Source organism: Leptodactylus fuscus, chromosome 2, assembly GCF_031893055.1.
Source record: "Leptodactylus fuscus isolate aLepFus1 chromosome 2, aLepFus1.hap2, whole genome shotgun sequence".
In the NCBI taxonomy this organism is placed as follows: domain Eukaryota; kingdom Metazoa; phylum Chordata; class Amphibia; order Anura; family Leptodactylidae; genus Leptodactylus; species Leptodactylus fuscus.
In genome coordinates, this window is record NC_134266.1 from 187622842 (window position 1) to 187643470 (window position 20629).

Sequence of the window (20629 nt, forward strand, 5' to 3'; positions counted from 1 at the left end):
GAGGGTGCACACAGACACTTCTGCAGTGCTCAGAGGAGGCCAATAAAAACGGCCTCATTCAAAACCTACTGAGGCGATTTACATACAAAAGGTACATGTGAAATAGCCTTTCTAAAGTGTGTGCTTAACTAAAAATGACTTTTCCCAATGATAGAGCCCCTTTAAGACCTCATATGGCTCAGAGTGGAAAAATAAAAAAAGTTATGGGGTTTGGAAGGGAGGAGTCAAAAACTGAAAACGAAAATCGAAAAATGCCTGTGGTGAGAAGGGGTTAAATGTATTTTAGACATACATTACATTTTAAAAAAAAACAGCTTGTAGGGTTCCTTTAAGAGGGCTATGCAAGTTGTTCTTAACCCTATCCTTACATCTACCATATGTCCATCCTCAATAGCTGCATCTCCCATAGACTGCAATAGAGTTGTAGCCATTAGCTATTGTTGCTATTGAGGATGGTCATATGGTGGATGTTAAGAAGGGGTTAAGATCAACTTGTGTAACCCTCTTTAAGGAACCCTACAAGCTGTCAAAAGCTAACACATATACTTTACTAAACTTAGTAGTAGTTTAACATATTTTTCAAACGTAAGGTTATTGTCTTTATTTTCAAACTGTCAATCTAGAAAAAAAAAACAAAAAAAAAAACAAAAACACCAATATTAGCCTTGAACCATAGAATTCATACCGCTCTTATAAGTCCCGTGCCAGTCTCCATTGTGCTCAGCCTTGTGTCACCAATTTTTATTGCTAGAATCTGTGCTCCAGGAGCAACACCATTTCTTTCTGGTTCATCAGGAAAATATCCTGCTGCAATACTGGCCACATGTGTTCCATGAGCACCTGTAATGTACATACAGCACAACATACCAATCAACATGCCTTAAAGGCGTTGTCCCATGAAAAGCATCCTATCTAGACTGCTAGTTTATGTGGATTTAAGATGTTTCCTAAATACATTGCTTTATCAAAACTGCTTTGTTTGGCTGCTATCTTAATTTATTCACTTCATTGTTGACACTGCGTTTCTATGGCCACTGGGCTTATCTGCTCATTTCCCAAGTGAGGTAGCTGCCTGCTCTCAGGGGGGGGGAGGGAGGGGCCGACAAGCAACGGAGCTCCTCAGATAGGGGAGGGGGAGGTGAGAGCTCCGGGATTACTGTGCTGTCTATCTTCAGCTTTTCCACTTATCAGTCGGTTTAATTGAATTTGGCTGATAAGGGCTGAGATAAGGAGTCCGTTACCTCTGTATATAATGCAAGCTGACTCAAATCCAGCTCTGCTACATCAGTTTCCACATCAGCTTTATACTGTGGTAATGCATTTACAATAATCCCTCATTACTGACTGCAAACATAGCAGATAGCAGAGTAAGTGAAACCCCACCCACCAATATGCTGAGAAATCCAGGAAGTGAAGAGAGCAGAGCCTGGAGGCTGCAGAACAAGAGTTATGGGAATACCCCTTTAAATTTGTTATGCTGTTTTTCGAAGTTAGAATATTGAATTATTGTTTGGTGAGGTAAAAAAAAAAACAACAAACAGTTCAGTGGATGTCTGACACTCCATCAATGATCTGTTCTACGGATAATTCATCAATATGAAAAGCTTGGAAAACTCCTTTAACAACTTTTCGTCATGATAGCAAGTTTGAAAAATGAAGGGGGATGCCTGAGCTAATATTTAATATTTTATTTTTTAATTAGGCCGGTGGAGGTTAAAAAAAAAATAACCTCTCACCTGTTCCCGGTGTTGCAGGGGACAGGAGAGTGTGGTTATTTTTATTATTAATGTGGCCATTGAGGCCAGTCAGGGGCGTCAGTGGAAGTGACCCAGGACATCACAGCAAGAGAAATTCCACTGCAAGACAACAGCTGAACAGAAGGACCAGATCATGCTGAGAAGACCTCGGGGACAGGAGAGTATGGGTTTTTTTTAAACTTAATTTTCTAGTTGCTGGGGGCAATAACTGACACTTATTACATTATGAATAAGTAAACTATGAACACCTACCTCCACTTGTAACAATTGAAAGCAGGTTCCCATCATCATAAATGTTGACAGAATAATTCAGCATTTCTGTTGTACCAAATGATGCATACTCTTGGGCTTCTCTATAATTTCCTAACACTGTGCACGTGTCAAGATCTCCAGACTCACTGGTGTCCATACATGCTCTGTAAGAAAATTCATAAGACATTATTTCAGGAGGAACCTCATACAATGGGTTATCCTACAAGCTAAACACATACAGTACTATTTAGATACTAGTTCACTAGATAGTACAATTTGTCCTGTAAAAATTAGTACTCATACAACTTTGAGAACAGAAAACAAACAAAAAAAAAAAAAAAAAACCTTCTGCCTTTTGGAAGACGGGGAGTTACAAGTGAAAGATCGAAAAATGGCTACAGCAAGAATAGCCAAACTTTATCTACATCTGCAGTAACAGGTAAAAAAAAAAATAAAAAAAAAAATCTATATATATTAGCAGGAGGACCCGCCTTCGCACGGGTATATTACATTTTATGTTTGTGTAGTGGCCCCATAAGAATTGTCCAATTTTGCACTGGTGTATTTTGTATGTATGTCCATAAGCATCATGGGATTATGTGTATCTCATTTTGGATATCAGTTAAAAACCTGTGATCAGTTGTTATGGATACCTGGAGTAAAGCTGTATCTAATCCTACCCAGTGTAGTACTGTGTTTAGACACAAGTACCTAATCCTTGTTGGTATGGTACTGTGTGCAGATGCGCATATCTAATCCTCCCCCGTGTGGTATTGTGTGAAGAGGCGCATATCTAATCCTCCGGTAAGTGAACCTGTGTGCAGATGTGCGTATCTAATCCTCTGGCGTGTGGTACTGTGTGCTGAGATGTGTATGTAATTCTCTGGCATGTGGTATTGTGTGCAGAGGCATGTATCTAATCCTGCCCCATGTGGTACTGTGTGCAGAGGCAGGTATCTAATCCTCCGGCATGTGGTATTGTGTGTCGAGGCGCATATCCAAACCTCTGTGTGGTACTGTGTCAGTCACATATCTTATCCTCCCCAGTGTGGTATTGTGTGCAGTGGCGTGTATCTAATCCTCCGGTGTGTGGTATTGTGTGAAGACGCATGTAGCTAATCCTCTGACATGTAGAACTGTGTGCAGATGCGCATATCTAATCCCCCCCCCCCCCGTGTGCTGAGACGCATATCTAATTCTCTGGCGTGTGGTACTGTGTGCAGAGGCATGTATCTAATCCTCCAAAGTGTGGTACTGTGTGCAGACGCACGTATCTAATCCTCCCCTGTGCGGTATTGTGTGAAGAGGCGCGTATCTAATCCTACGGCGTGTGGAACTGTGTGTAGACGTGTGTATCTAATCCTACAGCATGTGGTAATGTGCGCAGATGTGCATATCCAATCCTCTGGCGTGTGGTACTGTGTGCAGATGTGCGTATCTAATCCTCCCCCGTGTGGTACTGTGTGCAGAAGCACATATCTAATCCTCCGGCGTGTGAAACTGTGTGCAGATGCGCGTATCTAATACTACGGCATGTGGTACTGTGTGCAGACGTGTGTTTCTAATCCTCTGGCGGTGTTACTATGTGAAGACATGCATATCTAATCCTCCGGCGTGTTGAACTGTGTGCAGATGTGCGTATCTACTCCTCCCCTGTGTGGTATTGTGTGAAGAGGTGCGTATCTAATCCTCCCCCGTGTGGTACTTTGTGCAGACACAAGTATCTAATCCTTCATCGTGTGGAACTGTGTGCAGACGCGCATATCTAATCCTCTGGCTTGTGATACTGTCTGCAGAGGTGCGTATCTAATCCTCCCCTGTGTGGTACTGTGTGCTGAGACACATATCTAATTCTCTGGCTTGTGATACTGTGTGCAGAGACATGTATCTAATCCAACCCTGTGTGATATTGTGTGAAGAGGCGCGTATCTAATCCTACGGCGTGTGGAACTGTGTGTAGACGCGCGTATCTAATCCTACGGCATGTGGTACTGTGTGCAGACGCGCTTATCTTATGCTCTGGTGTGTGGAACTGTGTGCAGATGCGTGTATGCAATCCTTCAGCATGTGGAACCGTGTACAGATGCACGTATCTAATCCTTCAGTGTGGAACTGTGTGCAGAAGCACATATTTAATCCTCTGGTGTGTGGGACTGTGTGCAGAAGCGTCTATCTAATCCTCTGGCGTGTGATACTGTGTGCTGATCTGTGTATCTAATCCTCTGATGTGTGTATCTCAGTTTGGATATCAGTGTTGTATTGTCCATGTGGAGCGACCATGTGTATTGCAGTTGGAATATGAGTGAAAGACTTGCAGGTTTGTATTGGCTAAGGGCCCCCCCCCGGCAATTGTGTTTGGAATGCTGAATCTCAGCAACGGTGCGTCCGAGCGAGTTGGAGTCTTGTCTTAAACCTTCCCGGATACATTTGGTGAAGATCGGTACAGTCGTTTGGATAGACATTATATATATATATATATATATATATATATATATATATATATATATATATATATATATATACACACACACACACACACACACACAGTTAACACTTCATAGTTTACCTCTGCATGCAAGAATTGAGAACAAAACAAGTAAGACATAATATACCTCCAGGTTTCTCCATCGTGCCACACCAAGCAATCATACACAGGACCAGGATCGCTGTATTTTTTTTCAAATATATTCAATATTTCAACTTGATTCTGAATATCTTCTTTAATCAGTTTTGCCTTCTATCCAAAAAAGGAGATGTTATTAGAAGATTAAAAAGGCAGACATTTATTTATTAGATAAATATACAGTTAGGTCCAGAAATATTTGGACAGTGGATGCCACAATCGATTTGAAGTGAAATAAGTGAGATGCAATTGAAGTGAATATTTTCAAAGTTAATGCAAGGGGTTGAACAAAGATGTTCTACAAAGCCTTCTCATTTCAGGGCCTCAGAAGTAATTGGACAAATTACCGTATTTTTCGGACTATAAGACGCACCTAAATTTTAAAGGAGGGAAAAAAAAAATTGAAGCAAAAAAAATTGTAAAATATTTAATATATGGGAGTTGTAGTTTTCTAACAGCTGCAAGGCCACATTGACAGGTGACCCTGCAGCTGTACAGGGACGCATAGAGCGTTTTTTTGCGGGGCCAGATGTACTTTTTAGTTATACCATTTTGGGGAATGTCTATTGCTTAGATCACCTTTTATTTAAATCAGAGGCAAAACTGTGAAAAACGGTGGAAAAAAAAAACACGGCGGTTTGGCACTTTTGATTTTGATGTTCACTGTACAGGAAAACTATTAGTAGACCAGATAGTTTACATTTTGGGGGGAAGGGGCCGCCAATACAGACCCGGCATCCCCTGTAATAGAAAGGCGGATGTCGGGGAGGGTTAGACGCTATTCCGCTCCATCGCCCCCCCAACAAAGTAGAGGGAGGAAGTTTAGGGTGCAGGTAGCGGGTGTACTCCTCCCTTTCTCCCTCCCCAAGTATTTAATGATCCTGGCGGACCACCATGAAAGGGAAGACAGAACAGCCTGAGTGGATTAAAAAGTCTGGCAGAGATGTTAAGGGTCATGCTTTTGGAGAGGTTGATCTTATAATTGCTGAAAAAACTATTGTTAAAAAAAATGTATTAATTTCATGGAGGCTGGAATGGCGAGAGATTCCATCCTATCGAAGGCCTTCTCTGTATCCAAGGAGAGTATCATCTTGAGTACTTGCAAGCGTTGGGCAGGGAAGGCCTTAAAGGTGTTATGTTGTAGGCTCACAGCAACAGCTTCCAAATGCAAATGCCATACCTCAAGTCAAACTTCACACCTTTTACTTGCTACATATTATATCTGTAGTTCAAAACCCCTCAAATAAAAACTGAGAATCAGCATTTTAACCGCTCAACAATGAATGACTTACTTGTATGTCATTGATCACATGGGGATGTATGGAGAGGGCTCAAGAGCTCAGCTCTCTCCATACAGGATGGATGCCAGCTGTGTAATACCGCAGCGTCTAAAATATTCAGACACCACCAGTGCTGCTATTTCACACCGACTGCCGCCCTCCTGAATGTCATCGGAGGGCAGTCATTGGTTGTCATGACAGATGGGAGCCTTGTCACTGCATTAGAGCTATTGCACGCTGCCAAAAGCAGCATGTGCAGTAGTATGCAGTGAATAGTAAGTGATCATATCCCCCAGGTTTCAAGGTAAGGACCCTAGAGGTTCTGATCAAAAAAGTAAAAGAAAGAAAAATAAATAAATAAAAAAAAAATCCCCCAAAAGTTCAAATCACCCCCTTTCCTTAGATCAGATATAAAAGTAAATAAACAAAAGTAAACACACACACACACACACACACACACACACACACACACACACACACACACACTAGGTATCCCCACACTCCAAAATGCCAGAACTATTAAAATATTAATCTCCTACGGTGAACGGTGTAAAAAAAAATTGAATGAATAATGATCAAACCATCAGATCTTTCCCCAAATGGTATCAGTAAAAAAGTCATCTTGTCCCGCATAAGAAAGACACCGTACCCAACTCCATATATGTAAAAATGAAAAAGTTACAGGTGTCACAATATGGCGACAAAATGTTTTTTTTTTCTATTGTGCAGTTTTTTTTTTTGTTTTTTTTTTTAAAAGGTATCAAAACATTACAAATACTATATAAATTTGGTATCGCCATGTTCATACTGACCCACAGAACACAGAAAGTGTTTACCAGACAGTGAACGCCGTATAAATTAAACCCATATGAAATTGGCGCAAATGCATTCAGATTTTTTCCAGCTTCCCAGTACATTGCACAGCATATTGAATGGTGCCATTACAAAGTACAATTTGTTTTGCAAACAATAAGCTAACTTGACTCTGAACTGAAAAATGAAAGATATGGCTCTTGGAATGTGAGAAGGAAAAAACAAAATTGCAAAAACCAAAAATGGCCTGATCCTTAAGGGGTTAAGCACATACTGATTATGTAACTATCTTGAATATATTTTGGTAAACAGCTACAATGATAAAACTTGTTTAACTGTCCAAATATTTCTGGGCCTAACTGTATATACAGGTATTCTATATTTCTCTGAATTATTCTTAAAAAGACAAAAAACTAAATATTCAGTACCAAAGTTTGAGTATTAGAACTTGTGTCAATCTCATCTTGTCTCCTGCATGCATCCGCTAGCACAGCTCTGTGGACAGGATCCCATAACTTCTCCTTCCGCTCTTTCTAGATTAGTAAAAACATTAATATTAATCTGAGTAGTCATTTTACTGCCTGTTAGATACACCATGTAAAGTATACCTATCTATTTACAGTGAAGATCTGCATAGTTATTATAGATCTAGTCCTCATATCAAATCAACGACCTGTTCCAGATTACAATCAGAGAGGCCAATCACGGTTTCTGATGAAGAACAGTTCAAGCCATAACATGAGTGCACACATTTCTCATGTCCCACAGATTACCTGCAGTCGCTCTTTCAGTGCCTTTGGATAAAAATCAAACCCGTTCTTAATACCCAAGTGGTATCTACCAGAAGGATTTTGCCAGTTTGGAGGAATCTAAGAACCAAATAAAAAAAAAAATTGTTAATTTTGCCAATTTTCCAAAACACAGATTTGTACAAGAAATTGTACTCTGCTAATGCTAAAAGTAAACATGGAAATTCACAATTAGAAGCAAAAAAGGTAACATTAAACATAACTAGATTTATCTCTTTCAATATGTTAGCAAATCAAAAAAAAAAAAAGACAATTTACCTTATGACAATCCAGATCACCTGCCCTACACAGTGGGTTAACAGCCCTACTGGGGACTGTATTTAAAGTCCCAAGTCACTAACTATAGAGTTCCACTTAAGTTAAAGCAACCCCCACGCTCCAATAAAAAAAAATTATCACTTCAAAGTTTTCTTGGAATTTTGTAGTTAGTTTCCTGGGCCCTGCACTAGACAGAGAATTCATGGCACGATTGGAAGGCTGCAAATCACATGTCCGAAGGAAGAGAGGTCCCCAGTTCCTTCTCCCATGCGGCAGTAAATGGAGGCAGACGGTCGTGTTTGAAATCAGAGAATGCGAATAAGCCATAGATGACAGATTGAGCGGTGCAGGGTTAGGCCGGGTCACAAAATAGGACAAGAATATGACCTGTTCTATACTTTGTGGACCGGACACGTGTAATTCATGGTCATGCATACGGGCCCATAGAACTGAATAGTTCAGTGTGCTCTCCATGAAATACACAGATAGGACACTGGCCACGGTCGTCTGCAAGGTGCCATATAGATAAAATATGGAGGCAGTCAAATGGGTTTAACAGCCTATGTGTTATGTGTTTTTGAAGGCTGAGTGGTAGTGTTGGAGTTGTAGATATGGCCAGTGAGAGGACTGGGTTCTGGCGTCCTGAGATATTAGGTCAGCGTAGGGAAGCAGAGAGGTCAAGAACAGCACTTGAGAGAATATGCGAGGTGTTGGAGTTGTGGGGTGGCAAAAGATGGAGGGGTGAAGGGCAGCATGTAAATCTGGGTTGGCTGATATGGGAGTCAGAGGTCCATAATTCGTGAGAAGTCATGTGATGGTACAGTACTTGCAGCACAACAAACTGGACTAGCATGCTTATGTGATGACCTAATCTGTTCCCATTCAGTTTCACAAACAATTTTGCATCATTATTGATCAGACAGATGGATCTACAGCAGAGTGCTTTTGCCTTCTTAAAGGGGTATTCCCATGTACATAATCATATCTATATTTGTAGATATTTAAAAGTTAAACATTTTTGCAAATATAAGTAATTAAAAATTCTGCAGAGTTTTAAAGATTTTCTCTAACTTTCTTAGTGGAGACAGTCTTATTTTGATCGGTTGCCAATGGATACGACCACTAATGCAGAAACTTTCTATGGTCTGCAACTTGTCAGGAACCCAGCCATGATTTTCTTATTGTAGCTGGGTTATCAGACAGGGACACTACATGTATGAGAAGATATCCCGGCCACAATAAAGAAATCATGGCTGATTTTCTGACCTTAGAAAGTTTCTGTATTGGTGGTCGCATCCATGGCAACCGATCAAGATAACAAACTGTCAGCACTAAGAAAGTTAGAGAAAATCTTTAAAACTCTGCAGAATTTTTAATTACTTACATTTGCAAAAATGTTTAACTTTTAATCATCTACAAATTAAAAAATTATTATGTAGATGGGAATACCCCTTTAAGGTATGACTAACGTTTGGAGAGAAGATGTAGTCCAGCCTACTGTAAGAGTTGTTGGCATGGGGGTAAAAGGAGTAATCCTTCTTACTTGGGTGCAGGGTGCGCCAGGTATCACATATCAGCAGAGAGTTTAAAAACTTATGTAGTTTATTGAGAGCATTATAGGGGATCTGGGTTCTGCCAGATGAAGCATTTATGAGGGGATGGTAGGCAAGATTAAAGTGTCCACAAAGGAGACCCCATAGATCTCGCAGATGAGAAAGAGGTAATGGTGCTCAGGATCACAGAGCAGAACTGTTACGGTAAAGGGTAAATTCTTATGAAAAAAATATGGTCACAGCTTTAGTCCTTGTCTGGTTACTCTTACCATAAAACCATTCTGCATAGTAATGGGTTTTGTTTATTGTCAGCACATGAGAGTTGAGGAGTAGAATGTTTTAGGGCCCATTCACATGGGTATAGAGGGGGCGGATTATGGCGCATAAGCCACGTCATAATCTGCCGCCTCACAATGATGGTCTATGTAGACCGCCAGGCTGGCTGCCCTTTCTTCAGGCGGATTCCGCGGCTTGGTGCATAGAGCACCTAAAAACCTCAGAGAAAGTAAGTGTTCAGACTCGCTGGAGAACCTCTATAATTCATCCATCAAATGCTTACAAAATGTAAACTACTAGACAGTCTTACAAGGTACAAGATGTATCACAATGGCAGATACCCCAAATTTTTCATCCGGTATAATTTTCTGTTGTCAAAAGCCAATAAGGATTTTTGACGCAGAATTTGGAGGAGGGTATTTTGCTTCTATTGGGTAGGGTAAAATGTCACAATCGGATTTTGACAGCTACAGCCTCCCATTCAAATGAATGGGAGCCAGATTTCAGGCGGATTCTTGCTCAATCGTATACATCACTAGCCCACTGAAATTCCCCTTTCCCTACCACTGTTTGAGCACTGTTGTCAATGGATACGACCAGTAGTCCATGTTCATTCAGAATGAGCGTGCTGAGTTTCTTTCACTTTCTGTAGCCGCTTATTAAATTAGGACTATATAACTATGGCTGTGCCATCCTAACAGATAGAGCAGGTTGCAGTGATAATGGCCAGGGGGCAGTTAGGAAGAACACAGAGCAAGTTATTACCAGGACAGTCACACGCTCCATACGAAGGACAGCCCAGGGGCACACCTATAATGAGGCAAAGTGAGACAGCAATATCCATGACAGCTATGAGGGGCAGCACTTTGACGATTTATTTAACCGAAATAAACAAGTCTTGGGCTGGCTTAAAAGTACAGGCAGGGAAGGAGAGAGGTTGGCCAGAAGTGAGCTAAGGGAGGCTGCGTAGAGCTAGTGCTGCATCTGGTCGTCCATGCACAGACGTCCACCTGGCCTGCACCAACTCCACACATGCTGGTCTGTGTGTGTCACATCAGGTCATATTGCTCTGCTGGTAAATGTACCAGACGTGACACACGCAGCCCAAACCACTCCTAGGCAGTGGCATAGCTAACTGGAGGGCAGAGGGGGTGCCATTAATATATGCTCTACTTATAACTAGATCGGCATCTGCTCAAAACTGATCTAGTTAAAACTCATGCTGTAATTCTGTAATGCAGAATTTTTCTTAATGTGTGGAGAGAATTAAATGAAAACTCAGATATGGCTGATCTGAGACTGCTATGATAATACTGTGAGGTCTTTTCAGACTCCAGAGTATAATAAGCGGAGGTGAGTAAACAAACAGTGTTATTCACCTCTCCTGTGCAACTCCCTGCTGTCTTCCACCCTTCTGGCTAAGGCCCAATCTGTGGTCTCCGACATCAACCAGAGAGAGCAGGAAGTCACATCAGAGCCCAGGAGAGGTCAGAAACACTGTTTTTTGTTTGGTTGTTTTTTTTATGTGTACACACCTCCCCTCACCCACTCTATTCTGGAGTCTGAAGAGACCACACAGTCTAATAGTAGCACTCTCAATTTAGTCATGTTCGGTCCAAACAAATCCTCTGGCTGAACCTCACAAGACGAATCTCGTGGGGTACGGCCAACACTAAATCATACTGTAAAAGGGCGTGGCCTAAATAATCGCCATTAATTGTATTCGAAGTAAAATGCCCAATTAATCGTGATGTCATCAAGAGCTTCTACACCAGAAACCAGTGCAGTGTGAAGGTGAATGGGAAAAGGACCGCATACTTCCAACAGGCCTGAAGGGGTCAGACAAGGCTGTAGCCTGAGCCCAACGCTCTTCAACATCTACATCAATGAACTGGCTACAGCCCTGGAGGCCTCGCCCTGAACGACCGTAAGGTGAAGTATCTGCTATACGATGACCTCCTACTTCTGTCCCCCACTGAGAAAGACCTCCAAGAAAGCCTGTCAGTGCTGGAAAAATTCAACACCACATGGGCCCTACCCATCAACCAGAAGAAGACCAAAGTCATGGTATTTCAGAAGAAGGGCCACAACAAAGCCTCCACCCCACAATTCACACTGAACGGCTCCACACTGGAGAAAACCAACAGCTACACCTACCTGGGGCTGGAGCTCAACCAATCAGGAAGCTTCAAAGCAGCAATAGGATCCCTGAAAGCAAAAGCCTGCAGAACCTTCTACGCCATCAGAAGACAACTGTACCACCTCAAACCACCGGTGAGGGTCTGGCTGAAGATATTTGACGCAGTCATCGCTCCGATCCTTCTCTATGGCAGTGAGGTTTGGAGCCCAGCCACCTACCCAGACCAGTCAAAGTGGGATTCCAGCCCAACAGAGACTTCCACCTGGAGTTCTGCAAGTACCTGCTCCATGTCCATCGCAGCACCTCCAACAAGGCCTGCAGGGCAGAGCTAGGCAGCCTCCCCCTATAGCTCACCATGCTGAAGAGGGCGCTATCATTCTGGACACACATACAGGGCAGCAGTCCTGGCTCTTACCACCACCAAGCCTGGCTGAGCCACAGAGCCCCGAGAAAAACTGATACCCCCCAACCAAGCATCAGCTATCTGCCAAGTCAAAACCCCCAACATACCCTGAACAAGACACGAATAAAAGGAGTCATTGAGAGAAACAGAGAGCGGTACATCGAGGAATGGAGAAGCGCAATAAATAACTCCAAGAAACTCACCGTGTACCAGTCACTGCAAAGAGACTACACCATGGCCACCTACCTGGAGAGAATACGCCACCCCAAACACAGACAGACCCTGAGCCTGTACAGACTGAGTGCCCACAACCTAGAGATGGAGACGGGGCGACACAGGCAGACGTACAAGCCATGGGAGAACAGACTGTGCCAGCACTGTGACCAGGGGGCCCTAGAAGACGGGGCCCATTTCCTGCTACACTGCACCAAACACTCAGCTGTGAGGGCCATCTAATGCCAAAGACTCTCTGCCCACATCCCAGACTTCATATCTGCAGACGAGAAGAGGAAACTCTACATCCTACTGGGAGAAGAAGAGGCCACTGTGGAGATCGCTGCCCAATACGTGTCCAGCTGTCACCAAACAAGAGGAAGATAAGACTCCATGGACTGTTATACCCCAAATCACCCACCCCCACTTCCCCATATAGCGGCCACCAACTAAGAGGAAGATGAGACTCCACGGACTGTTATACCCCAAATCAGCCACCCCCCCATATTCTCCCCCTCGACTCCAACTCCCCCCACTTTACTAGCTTTGGCAATGCCAAATATCCGTTTGGACGTGCCAATAAAGCCTATTTGATTTGATTTTCATTTAGGTCATATTTTCTCAGCCCTATTTATTAATCTATGCCACATTTGCTCAGAATAAAAGTTGCCACTTGCTACAAAAATGTCAACAGCTGGAAATTTTACACCGCCCTACTTCTTAAAAGTAGGCATGGAAAGGATGCGATGGGACAGTTAATTTGAAGATTCATCATCATTTTTGCAAGAAAACTGGTAAAAATGATGCCCAAAATCAATGGCAGCGGAGGGCACAGCTTGGCAGAGGTTGTGCCTGATATACGAGGAGGTGTTGAAAACAAAGGTCTTCATAAATCTGAACGTTGTTTTCCGACCAAACTAACAACATATTGAGAAGTCGTAAGTACTTTAACACCAGTGGAAGAAGAGTAAACAGAAAGAAAACTTATAAGTGACACAGAAGTTGCCATGAATCTCCTCTCTTATTTCTTATCATCAAGAATGCCAAGCACATACAGCCACCACTCATGTAGGTATCCATTTTAGAATACCAATAATTATCAGAGAAGATGCTGTTAATTTAAAGAGAACCTGTTTATGACCCCCTTTAAGGGCAGGTCCACAAGACTTTGCTTACTCAGTAGGATATCTTCATAAAAACAAATGTTTATTTACATAGTGCCAACATATTCCGTGGCACTTTATGAATTGTAGAGTTCAAACACAGACAAAGTGAGACATGAGAGCAAAAATAAATACATTTACACAATAGGAGTGAGGGCCCTGATCACAAGAGCTTACAATCGATGAGGGAGAAGGGGGTGACAAAAGAGATACCCTTCACCTTTATAAGAAAGTTGTAAAGCTTACAATAGATATTCATGACATCTGAAAATAATTAAGACACTTACCTTTAAAGTTCTACCAGAAAGGCCCAATATTACACCTTCTTTTGGTTCCACTAGAGTACTGGTGTTTACATCACCACTGCCAGTAGTGTCTATAATGTCTATTATCTTTGGTTTTCCATCAGATGTTTGCTGAGTTAAAGAAGAGAAAGAGTTAAACAAAAATCCTTTACATGGTTCCATTTCTATACAACTACCACAATTTTCAAACCCCTCTGCCACTCAGTGGTGTGCATGGAGAGTCCATAGGCTGTACATTGTGAGAAGTTGCACTAGGTTTGTCTACTCAGACAGCTTGTAAAGGCCTAATGTCTAAAAATGATCTGGTTATATCAGCATCAAAGGACAACTCATGGACTTAAAGGGGTATTTATGGAATATCCACTAGCCTATTTATGGTCTCAAAACCTTCCTGCAAAAAAATTCACCCTGTATGAACTCACCCTAACAGAGAATAGCATGTTGACAATATTTGTCCTGTCGTTATCTGTTTATAACATAGCACCATATAGCAGCACACACTTCCTGTTACCTTGTAGAATATGGCACTGTGCCACAATACGGATATTGTGTAGAAAGTACATGATGCTGTACAGTGGTTTCACATATATAGTAAGTAGAGATGAGCAAACGGTATTCGAAACTCTAGTTTCGAATACCTTGCTCCATAGAAATGAATGGAAGCGGCCGGAGCACAGTCGGCGCTTAACCCCTTGGTGTTCAGACGCCTCCATTCATTCCTAAGGGAGTGAGGTATTCGAAATTAGAGTTTCGAATACTATTCACTCATGTCTAATAGTAACATTAAGTTTACAGTTCAGCCACTTTGATAATTTACTGCAATTGCCAATTGAACCACAGTAGATGCAGGGGAGAGCAACTGGTTGGCACTGGATGCCCATTTAGACAGACAATGTCTAAATGGACAGTTCACATCCACCACAAGTTAAAAGTTCTGCACCCTGCATTATTCTCTCCGCTAAAAGAATGGACATGTGACGGATACAGTAAAAAAAAAAAAAAAAAAAAACACAACAGTAACAGACATCAGTCCAAATCCCACTGAAATCAATAGGATTTTAAACAGATTTACCCCCTGCCATACTCATCCTTAGCCCTGTACTGTCAGAGGGAGCATTTCTCACAGCACAGCGATGACTCTAGGTTGTGAGGAACGCCCTTCTGACAACGGGGAGATATCGGTGCCGAAATTAACGGCATAGACATCTACAGCCCCGAGGCACATACCGGGAAAGCTGACAGTGCACTGAATAAGATAACCCTTTAATAGTCCCACCAAGGGGAATTCAGCATACTGTCAGCTTTCTAGAGGTATATAAAATGGCATATGCATGAGGACATGAAGGGTCATCTTTAAAAGGTATGGTCTTTCAGACAATATAAGGAAAAAAAACAAAAAACATTGGAGTGTCCCTTTAATGCTTTTTAATCATATATCTGTCAGTTTACACCTCACTGCCCATTTTTGCCCACTGGCTTCTTCATATGACTATTCCTCGATGAGCCATGTCTCCAAGCCATCCATGCACCCTCGGCAGTGACCGGCTGTAAGGGTCATACAGACATCCACATACCATCCCTACAGCCAGGTAAAGACCCTCAGCAAACACCTAAGAACCAACTCTTTAGCTTTTGGGGAGTCATTTTTAGGACACTCCTTGCTTTTGACTGAATTTCTTAAAAACTCTCATTTAATTTTGGGTATATAGTGAGAGAAAAAAAGATTGGCTTTGTGGTATTGAGAGAAAGAGGAGATGATGAGCTAGACTGTAGCTGCTAGAGGCTGCACCAGACAGCACAGCCCTTGTGAGCAGACACACTGGCACTGCCCCAGTCACTGCAATAAGATACAGCAGCCCAATAGGCACACAGCTGGCACCTGACACAGCGTTATTATACCAGTGCCTTCTTATAGGAAGTGGAACAGACATGGCTGCCCTCGTGTACCTGCATCCCTGGGGCACCCGGGTCCACCCCGGTGTCTAGCACTGCAATCAGCACTCCACGTCCATCATAGTGCGGATACCGAGAAAGGAAAGAAGCGGCTCCGGTTTCTTTCTTAGGAAGCAGCCCATGGAAGGGGAAAGGTTCTTCAAAACCGGCAGCCATGATTACGACAAGGAAGAGGGGGCGGACTCTGCAGCAGGTTGGGCAAACACACCAACAACTGGACCTACAAGGCGAGGCGGATGGAAGGCGGAAGTGGGGCGACGCCACGCCTCCTTAACGCTGATTGGTCTACGTAACTTTCCATTGCCTGTGAAATATGTGACGCGCCCCCTACAGGCCTTCTGTTATTGAGAACGTTACTCAAAGGCCGGGATGATCACAGCCGCCCCCGGTATTTGTGGGAGCGGTCTCATCGTCTGTGAGGAAGGAGCCCTGCATCCAATGTATAAAAAATGGCGGCTGTGTGTCAGCTCGTATCTGCTAGGATCAATGACACATTGATGCCCCACCAAATCTTTCATTGAAGGGAACTAGGGATCCTATAGGCTAGACAGGTGTCCAGATAAGCAGCAGTGGGTCTGTACATGTGTCTGACAGCTGCTTATACTGCGCTGATTTCCTTCACCCGTCCTGGATCAATATTTAACCATAACCAGCCGAATCTTGTAGGAAAAGGGGTAAGGAAAAGTATATACTCAGCCTGTCCGTATTCCAAATGTTCTCTATTTCCTTAATGCCTCCTTGGAGGATCCCGCTCGGAAAAAAGACTCTCTCGGTTCAGAGCCACACTGAAGAAATCCAAGTAAAAGAAATCCAGCGGCAATGGAGCATGTTGAATAAAAAACTTCTCCTTTATTTGTAGAAAACTTAAATAAAAGTCAGCAATACACACGAGTCACAGGTAAAAGGGAGGGGAAGTGTCAGACTGACGCGTTTCGGATTTATTAATCCTTCCTCATAGACTATGAGGAAGGATTAATAAATCCGAAACGCGTCAGTCTGACGCTTCCCCTCCCTTTTACCTGTGACTCGTGTGTATTGCTGACTTTTATTTAAGTTTTCTACAAATAAAGGAGAAGTTTTTTATTCAACATGCTCCATTGCCGCTGGATTTCTTTTACTTGGATTTCTTAATCATAACCAATCTACCATACAGATCAATATGGCCATAGTGTGGTAAATTACCCAGGCCTGCACAGACAGTGGGCCCCATAGCAAACATTTGACTGGGCCCTCCAGCCCCTACACGGTATAGCGTCCTCTTTACTGGCCTCCCCCACACACTCTATCAAACCCCCTTTACAGTGCACACATGATATAAAACTCCCTTCACTTGCCCACACACGGTGTACCCCTCCTAAGGGCTAGTTCACACGGGGACATGGAGGCTGATTTTGACAGCTGATTTCGCTTCAAAATCAGCCCCATAGGGCTCGTTCACACGTGAGCTCAGGGGAGGTTTTTGACAGCAGATTTCGCGTCAAAAACCTCCCCATACAATGGTGGTCTATGTAGACCGCCAGGCTTCTTTTTTCCGCTAGCGGCGGGGTGCTGCTAGCGGAGAAAAGAAGCGACCTGCCCTATCTTCAGGCGGAAGCCGCGCGGGTTGAGCTGCGCAGCTTCCGCCCCCGGCAGCACCCTCCTATGTCCGCTCATTCATTTGAGCCGACAGCGGAGGGGAAAGCCGCGACCGCGATGGTTGCGGCAGGCGGGTTTTGACCAGAGAGAGATGCGGCTCACCGCGTCTCTCTCGGTGTCAAAACCCGCGCGGGCAGTTCACGTGTGAACTAGCCCTTACAATGGAGCCCTATGTGAACAGCTAGGTTTTTTTTTTCTGCTAGCTTTTTTTATTGCTAGCTTTTTTTGCATTTTCAGCCTGAAGAAATCAATGGGAGTCTATGGGGCGCTGAAAAAAAAAAAGCTCACTGATTTTGGTCGCTTTTTTTGCTGCTGTTTTGGCAAAAAAAGCGACTGAAACAGTGAGGCTTTTTTATGTCACATTTTATGAAGTCACATCCCAGAGGAGTGGTCCTGGGTGTTGGCTTCTTCCTGCAGCCATTTTGTGGAAAAGAACATCAGATTCCATGCCATTTTTTTTTTACATTTTTTGATATTAAAAAGCAGTCAGCTCTGAAAGAAAGCTGTCAGCTCTGCTCTGTCCGAGTTGTGAGCTAAAATGGCGCCTAGAGGCAAAAAGGGGTGGGTTTTGGCCATGCCCAGTGGGCTGGCTAGTTAAAAAATGGGCTGGTTAAAAAAAAGCTTCAAAAAATCAGTAACTGAAACAGCGTCAAAAAAAGTGTCAAAAACAGCGTCCAATGCAAAAAAACAGAATAAACAAAAAGCGACACTGAATTTTCAGTGCCAAAATAAGCCAAGCTTTTTATACGTGTGAACTAGCCCTAATTAACTTACCTGCCATTCCAGTAAGTAGCAGCCTATTAAATAACACTGGCAAAAGATGTCTGCGTCTGAGCGCAGGCAGCGTGATGACGCAGAGGTCCAAACTAGTGCAGAATAGGGTCACTTGGTTTGTTTTCAGAGCGGCCCTGTCCTGGACTAGTTTAGGCAGGGGTGGGCGATTAATTTTCTCATGGAGCCACTTGAGAAATTGAAATGGTTCTAGAGAACTTTGTGCACTGCTGCAAATTTAGCTCCACTCATTTCTGCACTGACTCCATTTTTCCATGTTCCATTTTTCCCCCCACAAAGTATAATGCTCCTACAGTCACCCTAACATTATATGCCATGACATTATAACGTTCCCCTCCAAATGTCTCACAGTATATCAATATCTCCTCTTGCCCCAGTTTAAACTAGTAGAAACTAGAGGGGACAACGTTAAACTAGGGGCAACTAGCGGCAGATATATCCCCCTCCAGCTACCCCCACAGTTAAATATCCTCCTTCAGTTGACCCCAGTTTAATGTCCCCCTCCAGTTGTCCCCCAGTTTGATGACACCCTCCATCTGCCTTCAGTTTAACTGCCCCAGTTCCCTCCACTTGCTCACACATGCTGTCTCTTCTCACCTCATTATCTTCCTTCATTCTCCATTCCCGGAAACTTGCTCTTCCTGTGTACCGTGTGGCTCTGCCCACTAAAGAATCTGCTCATAGCCTAGTGAACTAAAGGTCCTGTGAGGAGTCTGCTTGGGGACCCCCGAATGGAATACCATACGCTTTAAAAAGCAGTTAGCAAATAAAGCACATGGACCCCATGTCCGTACTTCAAGCAGCATTTTTCTTTCCACATGACACACAGACCCGATTATACATACCTCCCAACCATCCCGATTTCCGCAGGACATTCACGATTTCGGTGTCCTGTCCCGATTGGCGGGCAGTATGTCCCGGTTTCAACTCTGATCTGCGTCCGGAGGACGCAGTTCTGAGTTGAATACATATGCGACTAAAGCAAGGAGCTGTCACACCTCAGGTCCTTGCTTTGCTGTGACGCTCTGGCTAGTGGCTGTGTAGACGCGATGTGATGACGTCACATCGCACCTACAACTGTGTTAGTGAGAATGCGGAGAGAGTGGCGGGGGAGCATTGGAAGGTGAGTTTAAGTGGGGTTTTTTTGTGTTAAATATTGAGGGGGAACATAATGAAGAGGACCCTTGAAACTGGGGGCAGTGATGGGGGACATGAAACTGTGGGCAGAAATGGAGGACATGAATCTGGGGGCAGAGATGGAGGGGGTGACATGAAACTGAGGGCAGATGAAGGGTGTATATGAAACTGTGGGAGAGATGGAGGGGGATCATATAATATACTGGTGACTGTATGAGGATTATACTGTGTGGGGGCACATGAAAAATGAATGGGAATGGGTGGAGTCAACATAAAAGTGGGTGGAGCCAAAGCCACACATTTTGTCCTTCTTTTGGTTCTTCAAAAGTTGGGAGGTATGCATTATAGTCTATGGGGTCGGTGTGCTTTCTTTGTAAACTGCTTTTTAATGCATTTGGTATTTCGTTTCGGGGGTTCCCAAGCGGACTCGCTGAACAGAATACTGAACGCAGATGTGAACCGGGCCTTAGAAACCTATTCTACAGTAGCTATGACTGCATTCAGGAAGCCTGGCATATTTTCCTTTTTCAGAAGAAAAAGTTCCTCTGGATCTTCATCCCAAGATACATATTCCCCTTCTGATAAAGATGGATCATTGTAAGTTGAAAATGAAGTTGAAGATGATGTGTTAATTTTTCGTTTTTTATGTTAGGATTTTATTCCATCAAATATTGTGGATAGCTGCTCTTTAAATCAAGATAAAAAGATTGGGCTTTTGCCAAATGTGTCTTTGTCTTCTGGATCTCTACATATAAAACATATTAATAGGAGTGTCATCTGGAATTGGTTAATTACATTTTTCACAAATTCTAAGCTTGGACTTTTTCTTCTCACCACTCTCCTGACAAGGTGAGGACACCTAGTGGTGAAGAGAGAGCACAACCCATATACTGAAAGAATATGTAGGTATCCTGTGAGATCTTAAGATTTCACATATTACAGGCATCGATTCAATTTACATTAATTGTTTTTAAAGGGGCTCTAATATTGGGAAAAGTAATTTTTAACTAATCACATCCTTGCATAGCCTTTAGAAAGTCTATTCCACACCTACCTTTAGTATGTAGATTGCCTCAGTGGTTTCTGAATAAGCCCATTTTTATTCATATGCTAATTAGACTGGTGCACGATACATTGTGCACTTCTTTGCTATTGTTTCCTATGGGAGACTGCTGCTGCTGCTGTTGACGACTCAGCTTCCTGCTTGCACACACACATAGGAGATAATAGCAGGGACGAGTGCTGCTGGAAACTTCCTGAGCTGGCT

The 20629-nt window shown here is 43.1% G+C and overlaps 1 protein-coding gene across 3 annotated transcripts in view; it reads right to left on the reverse strand.

The window, feature by feature from the left end:
* The window catches only part of TPP2 (tripeptidyl peptidase 2), a 65217-nt gene extending 49210 nt beyond the window's left edge, over positions 1 to 16007 (reverse strand). For 2 of the 3 annotated variants that reach the window (XM_075265323.1, XM_075265325.1), the window contains exons 1-7: positions 15793 to 16007; positions 13828 to 13956; positions 7499 to 7594; positions 7154 to 7258; positions 4622 to 4746; positions 2010 to 2173; positions 686 to 840 (exon numbers count right to left, since the gene is read on the reverse strand). In XM_075265323.1, the coding sequence (XP_075121424.1) occupies positions 686 to 840; positions 2010 to 2173; positions 4622 to 4746; positions 7154 to 7258; positions 7499 to 7594; positions 13828 to 13956; positions 15793 to 15954 (936 nt within the window). In that variant the 5' untranslated portion in view covers positions 15955 to 16007. The remainder of the gene's footprint in view (positions 1 to 685; positions 841 to 2009; positions 2174 to 4621; positions 4747 to 7153; positions 7259 to 7498; positions 7595 to 13827; positions 13957 to 15792) is intronic. The other variant, XM_075265324.1, reaches the window with a different exon arrangement.
* Between the last annotated feature and the right edge of the window lie 4622 nt (positions 16008 to 20629).